Source organism: Oncorhynchus masou, chromosome 24, assembly GCF_036934945.1.
Source record: "Oncorhynchus masou masou isolate Uvic2021 chromosome 24, UVic_Omas_1.1, whole genome shotgun sequence".
In the NCBI taxonomy this organism is placed as follows: domain Eukaryota; kingdom Metazoa; phylum Chordata; class Actinopteri; order Salmoniformes; family Salmonidae; genus Oncorhynchus; species Oncorhynchus masou.
In genome coordinates this window covers 16,138,008-16,161,006 of record NC_088235.1, presented here as the reverse complement: position 1 = coordinate 16,161,006, position 22,999 = coordinate 16,138,008, and the positions used below count along the sequence as shown (strand labels likewise).

The following is a 22,999-nucleotide window of genomic DNA, read 5'->3' as shown; positions in this document are numbered from 1 at the left end:
AGGTATCAGTCTGATGTTTTCTGTAATGACCTTAGTGATCACTGTTTTACAGCCTGTGTTTGTAATGGCTGCTCAGTGAAATGACATGTCCTGATTTGTCATAGACACTTGCCAAAAACTTTAATGAGCAAGCCTTCCTTCATGAACTGGCCTCTTTAAAATGGTATAGAATATGCTTGAATCTCTCTGTCAAAGACGCTTGGACTCTTTTTTGATATTTTCAGTGGGATTGTTAACAAACACACCCCCATAAAGAAAATGAGAATTAAAAACAGGTTCAGCCCCTGATCTTGCAGAGTTACTCCACCTCAAGAATTGCATTTGGCGAAAGGCTCAGTACACGCATCCTCATGCTGACTGGCTATCGTTCAGGCAAATGAGAAATAAGTGCACTCAGGCTATCCGGAAGGCCAAAGTTAGTTACTTTAAAGGAGCAGTTCTCTCTGTGTGGGTCTATCCCCAAGAAGTTCTGGAAAATGGTTCCATTTACAGAAATACTCAGTATAAATGTTGATGGAAATACAAGTGTTATACAAGGAATTAGAGATATACTTCTTAATGCAACCGCTGTGTCAGATTTCATTTTTTTTACGGAAAAAGCAAACCATGCAATAAGCTGAGTGCAGCGTTCAGACAACAAAGCAGCCAAAAATATATTCGCCATATTGGGTAGTCAACATTAGTCATAAATAGCATTATAAATATTCACCTACCTTTGATGATCTTCATCAGAATGCACTCCCAGGAATTGCAGATCCAAAGTAAATATTTGTTTTGTTGGATAATGTTCATCATTTATGTAAAAATAGCTTCTTTTGTTAGGGCATTTGGTAAACAAATCCAAAGTCACAAAGCGTGTTCACTACGAGCAGATGAAATGTCAAAAAGTTCCGTTACAGTCCGTAGGAAACATGTCAAACGATGTATAGAATCAATATTTAGGATGTTTTTAACATAAATCATCAATAATGTTCCAACCGGAGAATTCCTTTGTCTGTAGGAAAGCAATGGAGCGGAAACTACCTTTCACGGGTACGAGCGTCACGAGCCTGTGGCACTCTGCCAGACCATTGACTCAAAGAGCCCTTATGAGCCCATACTTTACAGTAGAAGCCTAAAATAAGTTTCTAAAGACTGTTGACATCTAGTGGAAGCCTTAGGAAGTGCATCGTGACCAATATCCCAACCTCAGATTTCCCACTTCCTGGTTGGATTTTGTCTCAGGTTTTTGCCTGCCATATTACTTCTGTTATATTCACAGACATCATTCAAACAGTTTTAGAAATGTCAGAGTGTCTCTATCCAAATATACTAATAACATGCATATATTAGCAACAGGGACTGAGGAGCAGGGAGTTTACTCTGGCCACCTCTGGGCACATTATTCATCCACGCTACTCAATACTGCCCCCAGCCATAAGAAGTTAAGAACAAATTCTTATTTACAATGATGGCCTCCAAAAGGCAAAAGGCCTCATGCAGGGACGGGGGTTTGGGATTCAATTATTTTAAATAAATCACACATCACAACAATAGAGACAACACAATACTACATAAATAGAGACTAAGACAACAACATAGCAAGGCATCAACACATGACAACACAGCAAGGTAGCAACACAAAATAACAACAACATGATAGCAACACAATGTGGTAGCAGCATAAAACATGGGACAAACATTATTGGGCACATACAACAGCACAAAGGACAAGAATATATAGATAATAATACATCACGCAGAGCAGCCACCACTGTCAGTAAGAGTGTTCATGATTGAGTCTTTGAATGAAGAGATGGAGATAAGACTGTCCAGTTTGAGTGTTTGTTGCAGCTCGTTCCAGTCACTAGCTGAAGCAAACTGAAAAGAGGAGCAACCTAAGGATGTGTGTGCTTTGGGGACCTTTAACAAAATGTGACAGGCAGAACAGGTGTTGTATGTGGAGGATGAGGGCTGCAGTAGATAGGGGGGAGTGAGGCCTAAGAGGGTTTTATAAATAAGCATCTACCAGTGGGTCTTACGATGGGTACACAGAGATGACCAGTTTACAGAGGAGTATAGAGTGCAGTGATGTGTCCTATAAGTAGTAGATAATATTAGTAGGTTTTAATAAACAGGGCAAAATAGAAATAGGCCTATAACAGTTAAGATCAGCTTGACCCCTTTAAAAAAAAGGACAAACCGTGGCTGACCTCCAAGCAATGGTAACCTCCCCAGAAAGGAGAGACAGGTTAAAACATGTGGAGATATGCTCGGCGATGATAAGGACAGCAACCTTAAAGAAGAAATGGTCTAAGTTTAAGGATCCCCTTTAGCCCCTCAAACTCAGTGTCTGCAGGTAGAAACGTTGTAGCAGGGCAGGGGAAAAAGAGGGAGAAGCATCGGGGATAGTCACATTAGAAGGGGTGGGAGATGAGGAAATGTTGGACGGGCAAGGAGGCATGGCTGAGTCAAATTGGAATCCTGACTTAATCAAGTGGTGATTAACTTCTTGGTGACAGAGGGGCAGTATTGAGTAGCTGGTCTGAATAAGGTGCCCAAAGTAAACTGCCTGCTACTCTGTGCCAGATGCTAATATATGCATAGTAGTATTGGATAGAAAACACTATGACATTTCTAAAACTGTTTGAATGATGTCTGTGAGTATAACAGAACTCATATGGCAGGGGAAAATTCAACCAGGAAGTGGGAAATCTGAGGCTTGTAGGTTTTTTTTAAACTCAGCCCCTATTATAGATACAGTGGTTATTGGTTATGGTTATGTTGCACTTTTTAAGGTTTCCACTAGATGTCAACCGTTTTTAGAACATTGTTTCAGGCTTCTACTGTGAAGTGAGACCGAATGAGAGAGGAATGAGTCAGGTGTCTGGCAGAGTGCCACAGGTTCTGAAGCGCGGTCACAAGAGAGTTAGCTCTCGTTCCATTGCTTTTCTACAGATATAGGAATTCTCCGGTTGGAACATTATTGAAGATTTATGATAAAAACATCCTAAAGATTGATTCTATACTTAGTTTTGACAAGTTTCTACGGGCTGTAACTGAACTTTTCGTCCAACGTTCGGCTGGACCTGAATGAGCTTTTGGGTTTGTTTAGCAAATGCCCTAACAAAAGAAGCTATTTGGACATACATGATGGACATTATCGAACAAAACAAACTGTCATCTGATGAAGATCTATCTCTATTTCTGATTTTGTGACTCCACTCTTTGGCTGGAAAAATGGCTGTGTTTTTCTGTGACTTGGCTCTGCCCTAACATAATTGTTTGTGGTGCTTTTGCTGTAAAGCCTATTTGAAATCGGACACTATGGTGGGATTAACAACAAGATTACCTTTCAAATGGTATAAGATATGTACTTGTATGTTTGAGGGATTTTAATTATGAGATTTCTGTTGTTTTGAATTTGGCGCCCTGCACTTTCACTGGCTGTTGTCATATTGATCCCGTTAACGGGATCTCAGCCCTTAGAAGTATTAACTGACTTGCCTAGTTAAATAAAGGTTAAATAAAAAATAAAAAAAGTAAAATATAAATATTCTTACATTGTTATTTTTTTGTGTTATAGGATGGGTCGTAACTCACCATCATTACCAGCATTACGACCAGGAATACGACCAGGACTTTCAGAAATCGGATCCTTCGTCCTTTTGTTTACCCGACCTAGAAAACCTCACAATCACATGCCGATCATATTGCCTCCCAAGATAATTATCTTTGGTTATATTCACAGCCGTGTATATTCCCCCTACACCGACGGCCCTCAAATAACTTCACTGCAAACTGGAAACCACATTTCCTGAGGCCGCATTTATTGTAGCTGGGGATTTTAACATAGCAAATTTGAGAAACATTTATACCAACACATTGACTGTAGTACTCATGCTCCGAAAACACTAGACCACTGCATCTCTAACTTCCGGGATGCTTACAAGGCCCTCCCCCGCCCTCCCTTCGGCAAATCTGATCATGACTCTGTTTTGCTCCTCCCTTCCTGTAGGATGAAACCAACAGGAAGAATCCGTGCTAAGGACTGGTCTGACCAAATCGGAATCCACGGTTCAAGATTGTTTTGATCAAGTGGACTAGGATATGTTCGGGGTAGCCTCCGAGAACAACATAGACGAATACACAAATATGGTGACTGAGTTTATCAGGAAGTGTACAGGATATGTTGTACCCACAGTGTAGTTATTCTCTCCATAAGGCAATCAAACAGGCACAACGTCAGTATAGAGACTAAGTGGAGTTGCATTCCAATGGCTCAGACAGGAGACGTATGTGGCAGGATCTACAGACAATCACAGACTACAAAGGGAAATCCATTCACATAGCGGACACTGGCGTCTTGCATCCGGACAAGCTAAACACCTTCTTTGCCCGCTTTGAGGATAACACTGTGCCACTGACATGGCCCACTACCAAGGACTGTGGGCTCTCCTTCTCCATGGCCGACGTGAGTAAGCCATTTCAGCGTGTTAACCCTTGCAAGGCTGCTGGCCCAGATGGTATCCCTAGTCACGTCCTCAGAGCATGTGCAGAACAGCTGGCTGGAGTGTTTACGGACATATTCAATAGCTCACTACCCCAGGCTGCTGTCCCCACATGCTTCAAGATGTCCACCATTGTTCCTGTACCCAAAAAAGCAAAGGTAACTGAACTAAATGACTAGTCATGGACCATATCACCTCTACCTTACCTGACACACAAGACCCACTTCAATTTGATCATCAGACGATGCAATCTCCATCGCACTGCACACTGCCCTATCCCATCTGGACAAGAAGAATATCTATGTAAGAATGATGCTCATTGGCTATAGCACAGCATTCAACACCATAGTACCCTCCAAGCTCATCATTAAGCTTGAGGCCCTGTGAACCCCGCCCTGTGCAACTGGGTTCTGGACTTTCTGACGGGCCGCCCCCAGATAGTGAAGGTCAGAAACAACACCTCCACTTCGCTGATCCTCAACACTGGTGCCCCACAAGGATCGTACTCAGCCCCATCCTGTACTCCCTGTTCACCCATGTCTGCGTGGCCACGCACGCCTCCAACTTAATCATCAAGTTTGCAGACGACCCAACAGTAGTAGGCCTGATTACCCACAATGACGAGAGTGTGGTGGGAGTGTGGTACCAGGAAAATAACCTCTCACCCAATGTCAACAAAACAAAGGAGGTGATTGTGGACTTCAGCAAACAGCAGAGGGAGCACCACCCCTATCCACATCGATGGGACCACAGTGGAGAATGTGGAAAGCTTCAAGTCCTCGTCGTACACATCACTGAAAAACTGCAATGATCCACCCACACAGACAGTGTGGTAAAAAATGTACAACAGCGCCTCTTCAACCTCAGTCCTCACACACTTTTACAGTTGCACATTTGAGACCATCCTGTCCGGCAGTATGACCGCAATGTATGACCGCCCCAAACCGCAGGGCTCTCCAGAGGGCGGTCTGCCCAACGCATCACCAGGGGGAAACTACCTGCCTCCAGGACACCCGATGTCACAGGAAGGCCAAAAAGATCATCAAGGACAACAACCCCCCTAGCCACTGCCTGTTCATCTCGCTAGACTTGAAATCACTAGCCACTTCAACAATGGAAAATAAGAATTGGTTCTTAACTGACTTGCCTAGTTAAATAAAGGTAAAATAAATAAATAAAATAAAAGGAGCTGCAAAGCTCCATAGAGACCACTTTAAGCAGTACACTCCACAGAGCTGGGCCTTATGGAAGAGTGGCCAGAAAAAAAGCTATTGCTTAAAAGAAAAAAATAAGCAAACATGTTTGGTGTTCGCCAAAAGGCATGTGGGAGACTCCCCAAACATATGGAAGAAGGTACTCTGGTCAGAGGAGACTAAAATGTAGCTTTTTGGCCATCAAGGAAAATGTCTGGCGCAAACCCAACACCTCTCATCACCCAGAGAACACCATCCCCACAGTGAAGCATGGTGGTGGCAGCATCATGCTGTGGGAACGTTTTTCATCGGCAGGCACTGGGAAACCGGTCAGAATTGAAGGAATGATGGTTGGCGCTAAATGCAGAGAAAGTATTCAGGGAAAACTGATTCAGTCTTCCAGAGATTTTAGACTGGGATGGAGGTTCACCTTCCAGCAGGACAATGACCCTAAGCATACTGCTAAAGTTGCTTAAGGTGAAACATTTAAACATGTTGGAAAGGCCTAGTCAAAGCCCAGACCTCAATCCAATTGAGAATCTGTGGTATGACTTCAAGATTGCTGTACACCAGCGGAACCCATCCAACCAGAAGGAGCTGGATCAGTTTTGCCTTGAAGATTGGGCAAAATTCCCAGTGGCTAGATGTGCCAAGCTTATAGAGACATACCCCCCCCAAAAAAAAATGTTTTCCTTTATTATTTTCCGCAAACCCTACCATCCCTCCTCTAGTTAGAGTAAACTAATGGACTACAAGTTTTAGGCTTCGAATTCCAGCTTATACTATATGCATTTTACAGACAAAGTATATTTTACAATAGTTATATTTTGTTTGTTTTTAGTCCCATACTTCAGCTACCCTCAACACCTCCCATCTCTAAACGCCATCCAGTTTTGTTTTCTATTTGCCATAGATGTTTAACCGTGATGTTTCACCAGAGTTCTGAACCTATACACATTTTATGGACACACTATATTTTACATGCTTTAACACCATATATTTTTTTAATTATATTTTGACTCTAGTTTCAGACACTATAGACTCTGTTTTTAATTCAAGTGGTTCATAGACAGGTGAACAACCTTTGCCACCGATTGATCAGCCACATTACATACAACCCTGTTGTGTTGTGGTCTGTTGTGGTGTGTTAAGGTGTGTTGTGGTGTTTTCTGGTGTTGTGTGTTCTGGTGTGGTGTAGTGTGTTGTGGTGTGTTTTGGTTGAGGTGTGGTGTATTGTGATGTGTTTTAGTGTGGTGTGTTTTGGTTGTGGGTGTATTGTGTTGAGGTGTTGTGGTGTGGTGTGGCGTGTTTTGGTTGAGGTGTGGTGTGGTGTGTGTTGGTGTGGTGTGTTTTGGTTATGATGTGGTGTGGGTGTTTTGTGCTGTGGATTGTTGGGTTGAGGTATGCTGTGGTGTATTTTGGTTGTGGTGTGTTGATGTGTGTTGTGGTGTGTTGAGGTGTGTTGTGGTATGTTGAGGTGTGTTGTGTTGAGGTGTGTTGTGTTATCGTGCATTGTGTGCAGGTGTGTTGTGGTGTGCATTCCTTTCATGTCGACTATGTTCTAAGGAGTGTCTGAGTGTGTTTGGAACCAGAAACTGGGTAAACTTTAGGGAGGCTTGACTAGCATATAGCAATAACAGGAGATTATAAAATACTACCTCCAACTGGCATCCTTGTTTACTCCATAAACAGAAACATTGGGGATATGTCTCATGATATTTGTGATGTTTCAGGAACGTTGAGAATAAGTCCCATGATATTTGTGAAATTTCAGGAACATTAACCTCACGTTCTCTAAAACAATGTCAAAGGCACCTTATGGTAGATAAATGAACATTCAATTCTCTGGCAACAGCTCTGGTGGACATTACCGAAGCCGGCATGCAAATTGCACCCTCCCTCAAAACTTGAGACAAATGAGGCATTGTGTTGTGTGACAAAACAGCACATTTTAGAGTGGCCTTAGTAATGATCATGCAATGTATCAGCTTATTGATATGCCACACCTCTCCCGCCCTGACCAGAGAGCCTTTTTATTCTCTATTTTGGTTAGGTCGGGGTGTGACTGTGACTAGGGTGGATAATGTAGGTTGTTTTATTTCTATGTTGGCCTGGTATGGTTAACAATCAGAGGCAGCTTTTTATAGCGTTGTCTCTGATTGGGGATCATATTTAGGCAGCCATTTCCCCACTGTTTTTTGTGGGATCTTGTTTTTGTGTTGTTGCCTGTGAGCACTCCAGAACGTCACATTAAGTGTATTCTTTATTGTTTGTTTTGCGTTTCATTGAATATACATGTGGGACCCATTTCGCACTGCACTTTGGTCCGAGTATGCTTACGACAATCGTAACAGAAGATCCCACCACAACAGGACCAAGCAGCGTGCCCAGGAGGAGAAGGTATCCTGGGCTTGGGAGGAGATCAAGGAGGAGAAGACATCCTGGACTTGGGAGGAAATAATGGCAGGAGATGAAAGCCTTCCTTGGAAGCAGACGCAAGGAGAGAAGGGAGGACAGTGACGATGCTGGGGTTCGCGGCCACGTAGAAAGCCGAAAAGACACTCCAATTTTTTTGGGGGTTGGCACACGGGGTGGTCGGCGTAGCCGGGGAGTGAACCAGAGCCAGGAGAGAGTCAGAGACCATCAGTGAGTTGATGGAGAAATTGGGGGAGAGAGTAATGAGAGAGTTGGCGTGTTATCTGTTTGATGCCTCCTCAGTCAGCTCTCCGTACTCATCCTGAAGAGCGTGCTAGCAGTCTGGTAAAAAATGTGCCGGCTCCACGCACCAGGTCTCCGGTACGCCTCCACAGCCCTGTACGTCCTGTGTCAGCTCTCCGCACTCGCCTTGAGGAGCGTGTCATTTGTGCGGTACCATGTGTGCCGGCTCTACGCACCAAGTCTCCAGTGCGCCTCCAAAGCCCAGTACGTCCTTTGCCAACTCCCCGCACTCGCCGTGCAGAGTGTGTCATCTGTCCGGGACAATTTGTGACGGCTCTATGAACCAGACCTCCACTGCACCTTCCCAGTCCGGTGCCATCTGTTTTGGCTCCAAGCACTCGGCCTATAGTGCGCATCCCCAGTCCAGAGCTTCCGGCGACGGTCCCAGTCCAGAGCTTCCGGCGACGGTCTCCAGTCCAGAGCTTCCGGCGACGGTCCCCAGTCAAAAGCTTCCGGCGACGGTTCACAGTCCAGAGCTTCCGGCGACGGTTCACAGTCCGGATCCTCCTGCGACGGTCCACAGTCCGGAACCTCCTGCGACGTTCCACAGTCTGGAACCTCCTGCAACAGTACACAGTCCGGAACCTCCTGCGACGGTCCAGAGTCTGGATCCTACTGCGAAGGTCCACAGTCCGGAACCTCCTGCGACGGTCCACAGTCCGGAACATCCTACGACGGTCCACGGTCCGGAACCTCCTGCGACGGTCCATGGTCTGGAACCTCCTGCGACGGTCCACGCCAATACCCAGTCTAGGCACGGTGTCCAGTCCCGCTCCATGGCAGGAGCCTTCCTCTGTGCCGGTGTCCAGTCCAGGCATGGCGGCCAACTCAGCTCCATGGCTGGAAACTTCCTCGGCGCCGGTGCCCAGTCCTGGTGCCGCGTTCAGCACAGCTCCATGGCTGGGGTCCTCCTCAGCGCCGAGGCCCAGTCCGGGAACAGCGTTCTACCCAGCTCCATAGCCGGACCCGTGGTCTGGGCGGGGGCAGAGTCCCGCACCAGAGCCGCCACCGATGCTGGATCCGCGGGATGAGCGGGTTCTTCGTCCCACACCAGAGCCTCCACCGATGCTGGATCTGCGGGATGAGTGGGTTCTTCGTCCCACACCAGAGCCGCCACCGATGCTGGATCCGCGGGATGAGCGGGTTCTTAGTCCCGCACCGGAGCTGCCACCGACGCTAGATGCCCACCCGGACCCTCCCCTAAAGAATCAGGTTTTGCGGCCTTGAGTCGCACCTTTTTATTCTCTATTTTGGTTAGGTCGGGTTGTGACTAGGGTGGGTAATCTAGGTTGTTATATTTCTATGTTGGCCTGGTATGGTTCCCAATCAGAGGCAGCTGTTTAGTGTTGTCTGATTGGGGAGCCATTTCCCCAATGTTTTTTTGTGGGATCTTGTTTTGTGTTGTTGCTGTGTGTTGTTTGTGTTGTTGCTTGGGAGCACTCCAGAATGTCATTTTTTCTTTATTGTTTTTTTGCATTTCATTGAATAAACATGTGGAATCCATATCGCACTGCGCTTTGGTCCGAGTATGCTTACGACGATCGTGACAACACCTGTCAGGGGGATAGATTATCTAGGCAAAGGAGAAATGCTCACTAACAAGAATATAAAAAATTAGAGAAATATGAAACATTTCTGGGGTCTTTTATTTCTGCTCACAATACATGGGACCAACACCATGTTTGAAAGGGCTTTTTCTATTTTCCGTTTTAATTATCTATCACAGGGAAACTTTATGTAAAAGCACTTTTGGCATTTACATGAAAATACTGGAAGCTTAAATGGGTTTACATTAGGAGAAAATCATCACTTTTCGAAGTGTTATGTTTATATGTGAACGCTGCAATTCCTTCCTTCCCTATCCTACTCTCCACTCCTCTCTCTGCTCGCTCCCTCCTTCTTCTAATCTGTGTCTCTGTGTCTCTGTGTGTCTGTGTCTCTGTGTGTCTGTGTGTGTGTCTCCTCTCCTCTCCTCTCCTCTCCTCTCCTCTCCTCTCCTCTCCTCTCCTCTTGAGTCTCAATTGAGTCTCAATGAAAAACGACCCAGACTTGAGGAGAGACAGTAGGAAAAAGGTAGGGCGGGAAAGAGAGAGGGAGAGAGAGAGAGCGAGAGATCAAGACAGCAAGCGAGAGGGAGGGAGGGAGGGAGGGAGGGAGGGAGGGAGGGAGGGAGGGAGGGAGGGAGGGAGGGAGGGAGGGAGGGAGGGAGGGAGGGAGGGAGGGAGGGAGGGAGGGAGGGAGGGAGGGAGGGAGGGAGGGAGGGAGGGAGGGAGGGAGGGAGGGATGCAATATACTGTTAATTAGAGGGATAGCAAATATAATGTTGATAACATGATACATCAAGCGGCTTTGGTCTCCTGTCTTGCCATAGTGCAACAGTATTGGTTTAGGTCATTTGGTCTCCTGTCTTGCCATAGTGCAACAGTATTGGTTTAGGTCATTTTCAAGGAGTCAAATAATTGCTGTTGCTTCTGGTTCACACAAAATAATGATTGTGTGGCTGAAATGTGTTTATTTGATTTTAATTCAGAGAAGTTAGCAAAAGTATTTACATCCTCTATGAGGTTGCGGAGGGATTCTAATTTTGATTTTAAAAGAAAACATGAATCATCAGTACACAATGACACCTTTGTTTTTAAGGCACGGATTTCTCATCCTTCAATATTATTGTTGGATCTCATTTTAACAGCTAACATTTCAATGGAAATGATAAACAGATAGGCCAGTAGTGGACAACCTTGTTTTACTCATCTTGACAGTTTAAAACTTTCTTAAATGTTGCCATTATTTACATCTAAGGTAACTATACATAACTTTAACCCATTTCATAAGAGATTATCCAAAATTGAAATATTGTAGGCATTTATATAAAAACTCCAGTCATAATTTATCAAAAGCATTTTCAAAATAAGCTGTGAAAACCAGGCCTGATTTCCCCGATATTTCATAGCATTCTATTGTTTCCAATCCTTGTTTTATATTATCTCCAATGTATTATCCATGTAAAAAACCTGTCAGATCAGGAAGAATAATATCTGACTATACCCTTTTAATTCTATGCGCAAAGTATTTTTGCATCACAACACTGAAGTGTAAGAGGCGTCCAATTTTCTAAATGGACTGGATCTTTATATAAACCACTTGGATCCTGTTTCAGTAATAATGAAATCCGACCTTGTTGCGTGTCCGATAATCTACCATTTATATACAGTTCAAGTCAGAAGTTTACATACACCTTAGCCAAATACATTTCAACTCAGTTTTTTCACAAATCCTAACATTTAGTCCTAGTAAAAAGCATTGTTTTAGGTAAATTAGGATTACAACTTTATTTTAAGGTTTATTTCATTCATCACATGCCCAGTGGGTCAGAAGTTTACATACTCTCAATTAGTATTTGGTAACATTGCCTTCAAATTGTTTAACTTGGGTCAAATGTTTCGGGTAGCCTTCCACAAGCTTCCCACAATAAGTTGGGTGAATGTTGGCCCATTCCTCTGGACAGAGCTGGTGTACCTGAGTCAGGTTTGTAGGCCTCCTTGCTTGCACAAGTTTTTTCAGTTCTGCGAATACATTTTCTACAGGATTGAGGTCAGGGCTTTGTGATGGCCACTCCAATACCTTGACTTTGTTGTCCTTAAGTCATTTTGCCTCAACTTTGGAAGTTTGTTTGGGGTATAATTGTCCATTTGGAAGAACCGTTTGCGACCAAGCTTTAACTTCCTGACTGATATCCACATGATTTTCCACCCTCATGATGCCATCTATTTTGTGAAGTACACCAGTCTTTCCTGCAGCAAAGCACCCCCACAACATGATGCTGCCACCCCCATGCTACATGGTTGGGATGGTGTTCTTCGACTTGCAAGCCTCTCCCTTTTCCTCCAAACATAATGATGGTCATTATGGCCAAAATGTTCTATATTGTTTCATCAGACCAGAGGACATTTCTCCAAAAAGTATGATCTTTGTCCCCTTGTGCAGTTGTAAACCGTAGTCTGGCATTTTTTATGGTGGATTTGGAGCAGTGGCTTCTTCCTTGCTGAGCTGCCTTTCAGGTCATGTTGATATAGGACATGTTTTACTGTAGATATAGATACTTTTGTACCAGTTTCCTCCAGCATCTTCACAAGGCTTTTGGCTGTTGTTCTGGGATTGATTTGCACTTTTTGCACCAAAGTACCTTCATCTCTAGGAGAAAGAAGGCGTCTCCGTCCTGAGCGGTATGATGGCTGCGTCGTCCCATGGTGTGTATACATGCGTACTATTGTTTGTACAGATGAATGTAGTACCTTGAGGCGTTTGGAAATTGCTCCCAATGATGAACCAGACTTGTGGAGGTCTAAAATTGTTTTCCTGATGTCTTGGATGATTTATTTTGTTTTTCCCATGATGTCAAGCAAAGAGGCACTGCGTTTGAAGGTACACATCTAATTGACAAAGATTATGTTAATTAGCCAATCAGAAGCTTCTAAAGCCATGACATCACATTCTGGAATTTTCCAAGCTGTTCAAAGGCACAGTGAACTTACTATCTGTAAACTTCTGACCCACTGGAATTGTGATACAGTGAATTATAAGTGAAATAATCTGTCTGTAAACAAATGTTGGCAAAATTACTTGTGTCATGCACAAAGTAGATGTCCTAACCGACTTGCCAAAACTATAGATTATTAACAAGACATTTGTGGAGTGGTTGAAAAATGAGTTTTAATAACTCCAACCAAGGTGTATGTAAACTTCTGACTTCAACTGTATATGTCGCCCCCCAAGCCCTTTTTCCATAAAACCTCATCTAAAATTGTCACGCCCTGACCATAGTAAGCTGTTTTTTCTCTGTGTTGGTTGGGGTGTGATAGAGACTTGGGTGGGTCATCTAGGTGATATTGTATTTCTATGTTGGACTGATATGGTTCCCAATCAGAGGCAGCTGTTTATCGTTGTCTCTGATTGGGGATCATATTGAGGTAGCCATTCCTCATTTGTGTTTGTGGGATCTTGTCTACATTTACTTGCCTGAGTCCACACCAGTAGATTCACGTTTCGTTTGTGCTTTATTGTTTTGTTTTTGGTGAGTTTCAGTTTATTACAATATGTGGAACTCTACTCCCGCTGCGCCTTGGTCTACTCCTTTCAACGAACTCTTTTAGCCAGGTAAATACTGATTGGGGTCCTGTGTGGCTCAGTCGGTAGAGCATGGCGCTTGCAACGCCAAGCGTCGTGGGTTCGATTCCCACTGGGACCACCCATATGTAAAAGTAGTGGCCCCTGCCGACTTGTAAGTCGCTTTGGACAAAAGCGTCTGCTAAATGGGATATATATTTATTGTCTTTTCTTATTATCAGCTAAGCCATTACAATTACAACTGGCTATACTTATTTCACCTCTTACCATAATGAGACTCAAGTTTCAATTCTAATTATCAAATTATTATTATATGTTTGTAAACGTACCAGAAAACATGATGATTTACTGTCTATATAGCTTTACCTTGATATTTGCATTGCTACTAAGTAAACCTCCAATTGGTCCCCACTATTCCACCCACTAAAACCCCTCCTCACGCCGAGTTGGGTTGTCATCCCAATGCCCTTGCAGACTGCCCCGACCCCCTGAAACCCATGGCCCCAGAGAGACCGGGACCCATTCTTCGAAAGACACTGTGCCACCCACAGAACAGAAGCAGATCAACAGGCAAATGCATTTCTATCGCCCTCACCTCAATTTGTATTATATATAGCCATTACAATATATATATATTTTTAAATCCTGTTTATCTCATTTTCCAAAATAAGCTCTTAATACTTGTCGTAATGTTGGCAGTTTATGCAATGGATTTTCACCTCAAATCAGTCTCGCCATTACCAAAATTACATTATGGCAAGCAATTATTATTTCAGCAAACAATTATTGTGATTCATCCTATATTGTCCCTAACATCTTTCACTCCCTTGCAACAGTTGTGACACACACACACACACACACACACACACACACACACACACACACACAACCCCTTTCCCCAACGACTACCATATAATCAAATTCTCAACAGTTGCACAATCCCAGAGCCCAACTCAAGAAAGGTCTTGATTATGAATGCATATACAGTTGCAGCTGTATGAGAAGGCCTGCAAGACTAGGCAAAAAAATTGTCAGAAATGGGGAGATTTGATTAACCATTGTCACGACCTAGGTGATGGAGGTCAGATATACCCCCTTCCGCTGAGACCCTGAAACACACACATGGTCTCCCATAGTAGCAGCTTTGAGAATTTCCTTGTACATTATGATCTCCCATCAGGGGGCTCTGGCTTTGCAGGACCAACCCTGCCAGGCAGGCTCAGAATCTTGAGGGGGCGGTGCTGCTCTAGAAGGTCTCTGACCACATTTTTGCTGCATACAGGCCACTTACGACAGGCCCATAAAACAGATAGGGACTTCTCCTTAGTATCTGGGTCGTTCAGATGGGTGTCTAGAGTATAGGGAAATGTGTTTGTGGGTCAGTGCTCATACTCCTAAACACATGAATTCACAGCTGTCAAACTATTTGTTTGACAATCATTTTTTCCCCGCTCGCTCCTCCCCTTTCCTCCCCTCCCCTCCCCTCTTCTCTCCTCTCCTCTACACTACTCTTTAAAAAAAATCACCTTTATTTATCCAGGTAGGCCAGTTGAGAACAAGTTCTCATTTACAACTGCGACCTGGCCAAGATAAAGCAGTTCGACACATACAACAACACAGAGTTACACATGGAATAAACAAACATACAGACAATAATACAGTAGAAAAAGTATATATACAGTGTGTGAAAATGAGTTAAGATAAGGGAGATAAGACAATAAATAGGCCATGGTGGCGAAGTAATTACAATATACCAATTACAATATATATGTGCAGAAGCTGAATGTGAAAGTAAAGATACTGGCGTGCAAAGAAGCAAGTTAAATAAATAAATACATTATTGGGATGCGGTAGTTTGGATGGGCTATTTACAGATGGGCTATGTACAGGTGCAGTGATCTGTGAGTTGGTCTGACAGCTGGTGCTTAAAGCTAGTGAGGGAGATATGAGTCTCCAGCTTCAGTGAATCTACTGTCCTCCCATCTCCTCTTCTCTCATTTCCCCCTCTCCTCTCAACTCCTCCTCTCATCTTCTCTCCTTTCCCCCTCTCCTCTCAACTCCTCCTCTCCTCTTCTCTCCTTTCTCCCTTTCTTCTCAACTCCTCCTCTCCTCTTCTCTCCTTTCCTCCTCTCAACTCCTCATCTCCTCTTCACTCCTTTCCCCCTCTCCTCTCAACTCCTCCTCTCCTCTTCACTCCCCGCCCATCCGCTCGTCTCCCCTCCTCACCTCTCGGTGCTGGGCTAGTCAGTAACATGAACAAGGCCACAGCTGTGATGGTACTGCAGCTGGTCACACTGTTTAAGTAGCCCTGACCTCCTACTGACACGGGGAAATGAGAATATAGGATAGAGAAAGAAGGAACAGCGGTATCATGTGTTTTACAAATGTTTCAATTTAAATTGGCTTTCAATTTCGCAACTAAGCCTCCTTCACTCACGCCGCCAAACTTACCCTAGTAAAACTGACTATCCTACCGATCCTCGACTTTGGCGATGTCATCTACATAATGGCTTCCAATACTCTACTCAGCAAACTGGATGCAGTTTATCACAGTGCCATCCGCTCTGTTACTAAAGCACCTTATACCACCCACCACTGCGACCTGTATTCTCTAGTCGGCTGGCACTCGCTACATATTCGTCGCCAGACCCACTGGCTCCAGGTAATCTACAAGTCCATGCTAGGTAAAGCTCCGCCTTATCTCAGTTCACTGGTCACGATGGCAACACCCACCCGTAGCACGCGCTCCAGCAGGTGTATCTCACTGATCATCCCTAAAGCCAACACCTCATTCGGCCGCCTTTCCTTCCAGTTCTCTGCTGCCTGTGACTGGAACGAATTGCAAAAATCATAGAAGTTGGAGACTTTTATCTCCCTCACCAACTTAAAACATCTGCTAACCGATCGCTGCAGCTGTACATAGTCCATCTGTCACGAATATTACGGAAGGTGACTCACCTTCTTGTTCAGGTGGCGCTCGGCGGTCGTCGTCGCCGGTCTACTAGCTATCACCGATCCGTTGTTCTGTGTTCCTTTGGTTTTGTCTGATTGGTATCACCTGTTTCTTGTTTGGTTGTTAGGGTGGGGTTATATACAGTTTGTTCAGCCCGCTTATGTTTCGTGCGGGCTTGTTCGTCTGTTCTGTGTTTGAGTGTATTTTGTTTGTATTTTGGGTTTCGCGCTGTCCGTTATTATTTTCTGATCATTTGTTTTCCTACTTTTGTTCATGTTATTTTTCCTGGACATTAAAGCGTGTTTTTTCCCACATCTTTTGCGCTCTGCGCCTGACTCCACACCTCCTCACTCTTTTTTCGTAACACCATCGGTAAATAGCCCACCCAATTTTACCTACCTCATCCCCATACTGTTTTTATTTATTTACTTTTCTGCTCTTTTGCACACCAATATCTCTACCTGCACATGACCATCTGATCATTTATCACTTCAGTGTTAATCTGCTAAATTGTAATTATTCGCCTACCTCCTCATGCCTTTTGCACACAATGTATATATACTCTTTTTAAAAAAAAAAATGTCTACTATGTTATTGACTTGCTTATTGTTTACTCCATGAGGGGTGAGTCAATGAGTAAATAGAGGGCTGAGGGATGAGTGAATGAGTAAATAGAGGGCTGAGGGGCGCGTTAATTAGTAAATAGAGGGCTGAGGGATGAGTGAATGAGTAAATAGAGGGCTGAGGGGTGAGTGAATGAGTAAATAGAGTGCTGAGGGGCGAGTCAATCAGTAAATAGAGGGCTGAGGGATGAGTAAATAGAGGGCTGAGGGGCGAGTCAATCAGTAAATAGAGGGCTGAGGGATGAGTGAATGAGTAAATAGAGGGCTGAGGGGTGAAAGGGGAAGGAATTGATATGGAATTCAGTCATTGTTTTGACATTTTAAATGAGTGAATTTTTTTTATATTACAGACTTACATGCAATTTTCCCATATATATATGCACACAATCAAATATTGCTCTACCAGCCCTAAACCCAGAGAAACACAATCAAAATCAATTTTAAGCACTAAAACACTGTTAATACAGGAAGTGAATTGTCTTACTAAATGTTTCAATGAGGTCAGTTCTATATTTTTGTGTCACTGTCAAGTGTGTGTGTGTGTGTGTGTGTGTGTGTGTGTGTGTGTGTGTGTGTTTGTCTGTGTGTGTGTTTGTCTGTGTGTGCGTGTGTCCATGCATGTGTGGATGTGTGTGTGTGTGGCCCTGCTCTTTGTGGTTCATGGAGTGCTGAAACAGTTAATGTAATTTCCACTCGTAGAGAAGGAGCAGTAAACGTGGTCAGGGGGCGTAACTAATTTGCACCGTGATATTGCCAGGGCCTTGGCTGAGAACACTAACAAATTGCTGCTAAGACAAGCAAATCAACAGGGACCACAGAGCTGCTTTACTGGGGGCTCAGAGGGGCTGTGTGTGCGTGACTGTGTGTGTGTGAGTGTGTGCGTGTGCGTGTGCGTGTGCATGTGTGTGCGTCTAATACTGGCTGTTCTGAAAGGCACTGACGACACAGTGGGAGAGAGGACTGGTTATGTAGAGACTGTTTGAGGGAATGTAGCCTTCATTTATTCATCACTACTATCGCATCCATATTAGGAAGTCACTAAATTGCCAGATGAAACTCCCTCAGTTGTCATACAAAACGCTTTCAGTAGTCAGACATAATTCCTAGTACGTCTACATGCAGTGGAAAAGGGAACCGATGCAAGATGGCGCCGACAGAGATGGTAGCCTCTCTTTGCGTTCTTAGGAAACAATGCAGTATTTTTTTTTATGTATTATTTCTTACACTGTTACCCCAGGAAATGTTAAGTCTTATTACATACAGCCGGGAAGAACTATTGGATATAAGAGCAACGTCAACTTACCAACATTACGACCAGGAATAGGACTTTCACGAAGTGGATCCTCTGTTTGGACCACCACCCAGGACAATGGACCTAATCCCAGTAGGAGACCCAAAACAACGGCGCCGCAGAAGGGGCAGACGGAGCGGTCATCTGATCAGGCTCCGTTGACGGCCACATCGCTCACCGCTCCCGGGTATACTACTCGCCAATGTCCAGTCTCTTGACAACAAGGTAGACAAGGGTTGCCTTCCAGAGAGATATCAGAGATTGTAACCTTCTCTGTTTCATTGAAACATGGCTCACTCGGGACATGTTATCAGAGTCGGTACAGCCACACAGTTTCTTCACGCATTGCGCCGACAGAAACCAACATCTCTCTTGTAAGAAGAAGGGCGGGTGTGTATGCCTCATGATTAAAGAGACGTGGTGTAATCATAACATATAGGAACTCCAGTCATTTTGTTCACGTGACCTAGAATTCATTACAATCAAATGCCGACCACATTATCTACCAAGAGAATTATCTTTGATTATAATCACAGCCGTGTATATTCCCCCTAAGCAGACACCTCAATGGCCCTGAAAGAACTTCACTGGACTCTATGTGAACTGGAAGCCATACATCCTGAGGCTGCATTTATTGTAGCTGGGGATTTTAACAAAGCTAATCTGAAAACAAGGCTCCCTAAACTTTATCTGCATATCGAATGCCTCGACTCGAGCTGGCAGCATTCTGGATCATTGCTACTCCAACTTCCGTAACGCATAAAAATCCCTCCCCTGCCCTCCTTTTGGTAAATCTGACCAGGACTCCATTTTGTTTCTCCCAGCCTATAGACAGAAAATTAAACAGGAAACGCCCGTGCTCAGGTCTGTTTAATGCTGGTCCGACCAATCGGATTCCATGCTTCAAGATTGCTTCGATCACACAGACTGGGATATGTTCCAGATAGACTCAGGCAACAACATTGATGTATACGTAGACTCTGTGCGCAAGTTTATTAGTGCATCGGTGATGCATTGGTGATGTTGTACCCACTGTGACTGAAAGCATTCGCACAAAACTGAAAGCGCGAACCACTGCTTTTAATCATGGCAACTCGACCGGAAACATGACCAAATACAAACAGTGTAGCTATTCCCTCCGCAAGGCAATCAAACAAGCTAAGCGTCAGTATGGAGACAAAGTAGAGTCGCAATTCAATGTCTAAACACGAGACGTATGTGGCAGGGTCTACAGTCAATCACGGATTACTAAATGAAAACCACCCCGTCGCGGACAACGATGTCTTGCTCCCAGACAAATTAAATAACTTCTTTGCTCGCTTTGGGGACAATACAGTGACACTGACACTGACATGGCCAGCTACCAAAACCTGTGGACTCTCCATCACCATGGTCAACGTGAGTAAAACATTTAAAAGTGTTAACACTCGCAAGACGGCATCCCTATCCGGGTCCTTGGAGCGTGCACAGACCAGCTGACTGGTGTGTTTATGGACATATTCATCCAATCTCTATTCCAGTCTGCTGTACACACATGCTTTAAGAGGGCCACCATTGTTCCTGTTCCCAAGAAAGCTAAGGTAACTGAGCTAAAAAACTACCGCCCCGTAGCACTCATTTCTGTCATCATGAAGTGCTTTGAGAGACTAGTCAAGGATCATATCATCTCCACACTACCCGATACCCTAGACCCACTCCAATTTGCTTACCGCCCCAATAGGTCCACAGATGACACAATCACAATCACACTGCACACTGCCCTAACCCATCTGGACAAGAGGAATACCTATGTACGAATGCTGTTCATCAACTACAGCTCAGCATTTAACGCCATAGTACCCTCCAAACTCTTGACCTCGCCCTGTGCAACTTGGTCCTGGACTTTCTGACGGGCCGGATAGGAAACAACATCTCCACCTCGCTGATCCTCAACACTGGGGCCCCTCAAGGGTGCATTCTCAGCCCTCTCCTGTAATCCCTGTTCCCCCATGACTGTGTGGCCATGCACGCCTCCAACTCAATTATCAAGTTTGCAGACAACACTACAGTTTTAGGCTTTATTACCAACAATGACGAGACGGCCTACAGGGAGAAGATTAGAGCTCTCAGAGTATGGTGTCAGGAAAATAACATCACACTCAACGTCAAACAAAACAAAGGAGATGATCGGAGACTTTAAGAAACAGCAGAGGGAGCACCCCCCTATCCACATCGACGGGAGTGGAGAAGGTGAAAAGTTTTAAGTTCCTCGGCGTACACATCACAGACAAACTGAAATGGACCATCCACACAGACAGCGGGCTGAAGAAGGCACAACAGCACCTCTTCAAACTCAGGAGGCTGAAGAAATGTGGCTTGTCACCAAAAACACTCACAAACTTGTACAGATGCACAGTCGAGAGCATACCTTTGGGCTTTATCACCGACTGGTGTGGCAACTGCTCCGCCCACAACCGTAAGCCTCTCCAGAGGGTAGTGCGGTGTGCACAACGCATCGCCGGGTGAAGCTACCTGCCCTCCAGGACACCAACATCACCCGATGTCACAAGAAGGCCAAACAGATAATCAAGGATAACAACAACCTGAGCCACTGCCTGTTCACCCCGCTATCATCCAGAAGGCAAGGTCAGTACAGGTGCATCAAAGCTGGGACCGAGAGACTGAAAATCAGCTTCTATCTCAAGGCCATCATCACTAACATTGAGTGGCTGCTGCCAACATACAGACTCAAATCTCTTGTACTTTAACAATTAATAATTAGATGTAATAAATGTATCACCAGTCACCTTCAACACCTTCAATGTTTACCCACCCTACATTACTCATCTCATATGTATACACTGTACTCTATACCATCTACTGCATCTTGCCTATTCCACGCGGCCATCGCCTGTCCATATATTTATATGTACTTATTTGTATCCATCCCTTTACACCTGCGTGTATAAGGTAGTTGTTGTGAAATTGTTACATTACTTGTTATGAGATATTAGTGCCGTGTCGGAAATAGAAGCACAGCATTTCGCTACACTCGCATTAACATCTGCTAACCATGTGTATGTGACCAATAAAATTTGATTTGATTTGAACAGGATATCCTTAGAATGATTAAAGACTCAAATCAAGACACTATGGCCCCCTCCAAAATCCATAACACCAAAGGCAACAAAATAAAATATCATTACCTGATCGTCCGTCCCGTTGGAAGTCTACGTGGTACCACTCCCCATCGTTGACCTTCTTGTTGACGGCCCTGGTCTTGGTGGTCCCGGACCCCATATCCAGCAGTAAATACAGGTGTCCGTCCAACATCTCGATGGCAAAGAAGTCCACCTTCAATGTCAGGGGGCTCTTGGAATCGTTAAATTCAATTAAATCAAACTTTATTTAAAGAGCATTTAAAATCCCAACTCACAGTAAAAAAGTGAAGAAGATAAAACAATAAATAATGATGAATATAATATCATAAAACAAGCAAAAACTGTAAAAGTATTTAATAAAATAATATTGTAATCACCTTGGGGGCCTGTTTGGGCTTGCCGTGGCTGAAGAGGAGAAGCCCGCTGGGCTCTGTGGTACGGAAGTCAAAGGAGATGGAGCCTGTCTTCTTGGCGTTCCATTTGTTGAGAGTTATGTAGGACTCGGGGGTCTCGAAGGTGATGGGGTCAAGGGTTGCCACATTCTCACATTTGAAAGCCACAATGCCATGAACCTTCATCTTGGCATCACCCAGTTTGGCCATCCTGGACAGCTCGAGTCGCACGTCGTTGTTTTTGTACACGACCTAGGTTGATGGAGGGAGGAAAGGGGAAGGGAAGGGAGAAACAGTTCATCCATCTGGCCAAAAGTAGTGCACTACTGTATATAGTAACTAGGGTGCCACTTAGAACACAGCCAGTCTTTGGAAGTGCATGCCAAGAAATGGTGCAATATTCCTTAAATAGTGCACTACTGGCCAAAGGTAGTGCACTTTAAAGTGTTCTAAGTTGTATGCAGCCCATGTTTGGAAGTGTATGTGTGTGACAGTCAGAATTATTTTTGCAGAAACGAATCACTTGGAGAAGTAAAAACGCTTTGAGAAAAGCATAAGTCATTTCCTCTTTTGATGTAAACATTAACTTGAGGTAAATCGAGACCTGTATCAGAATATACTATTGCAGCCTCAACCTTTGAAAGATGGTATATTTTCCAGAGCTTTTGAAAAGGGCATACTTTGAATGTAATTGAAATGCAATTTCACAACACTGACTTTTTAACCTACAACAATATATGTATTCAGAAATCAATGTAGAAAAAATTGAATTTAAGAATTTTTATCTACAGTAATCATATATTATTGACCTTTGTGGATAGTTTTGTAAAAAGGTACATTTATTTAGTTTTCAATTAGCTTTACTGTATAGCACTGTGCTGTGTAATGACATGAACACTCATGGAGTTAGCTATGTTTGGTACTAATGAGGACAGACCACTGTCTTGTTCTCCCAGGAACTTCAGACCACTGTTTGTTCTCCCAGGAACTTCAGACCACTGCCTTGTTCTCCCAGGAACTTCAGACCACTGTCTTGTTCTCCCAGGAACTTCAGACCACTGTCTTGTTCTCCCAG

The 22,999-nt window shown here is 44.1% G+C and overlaps 1 protein-coding gene and 1 non-coding gene across 2 annotated transcripts in view; one reads left to right on the top strand and one right to left on the bottom strand.

Moving 5' to 3' along the window:
- LOC135511864 (neurexin-1a-like) overlaps nucleotides 1-22,999 on the bottom strand; it is a 918,691-nt gene that overhangs the window by 608,530 nt on the left and 287,162 nt on the right. Inside the window, exons 8-9 of the mRNA XM_064933362.1 lie at nucleotides 21,910-22,176; nucleotides 21,578-21,743 (exon numbers count right to left, since the gene is read on the bottom strand). Of these exons, the coding sequence (XP_064789434.1) occupies nucleotides 21,578-21,743; nucleotides 21,910-22,176 (433 nt within the window). The remainder of the gene's footprint in view (nucleotides 1-21,577; nucleotides 21,744-21,909; nucleotides 22,177-22,999) is intronic.
- Nucleotides 13,571-13,646, top strand: trnaa-ugc (transfer RNA alanine (anticodon UGC)). Its single transcript has one exon. It is a non-coding gene; the product is annotated as a tRNA-Ala (tRNA).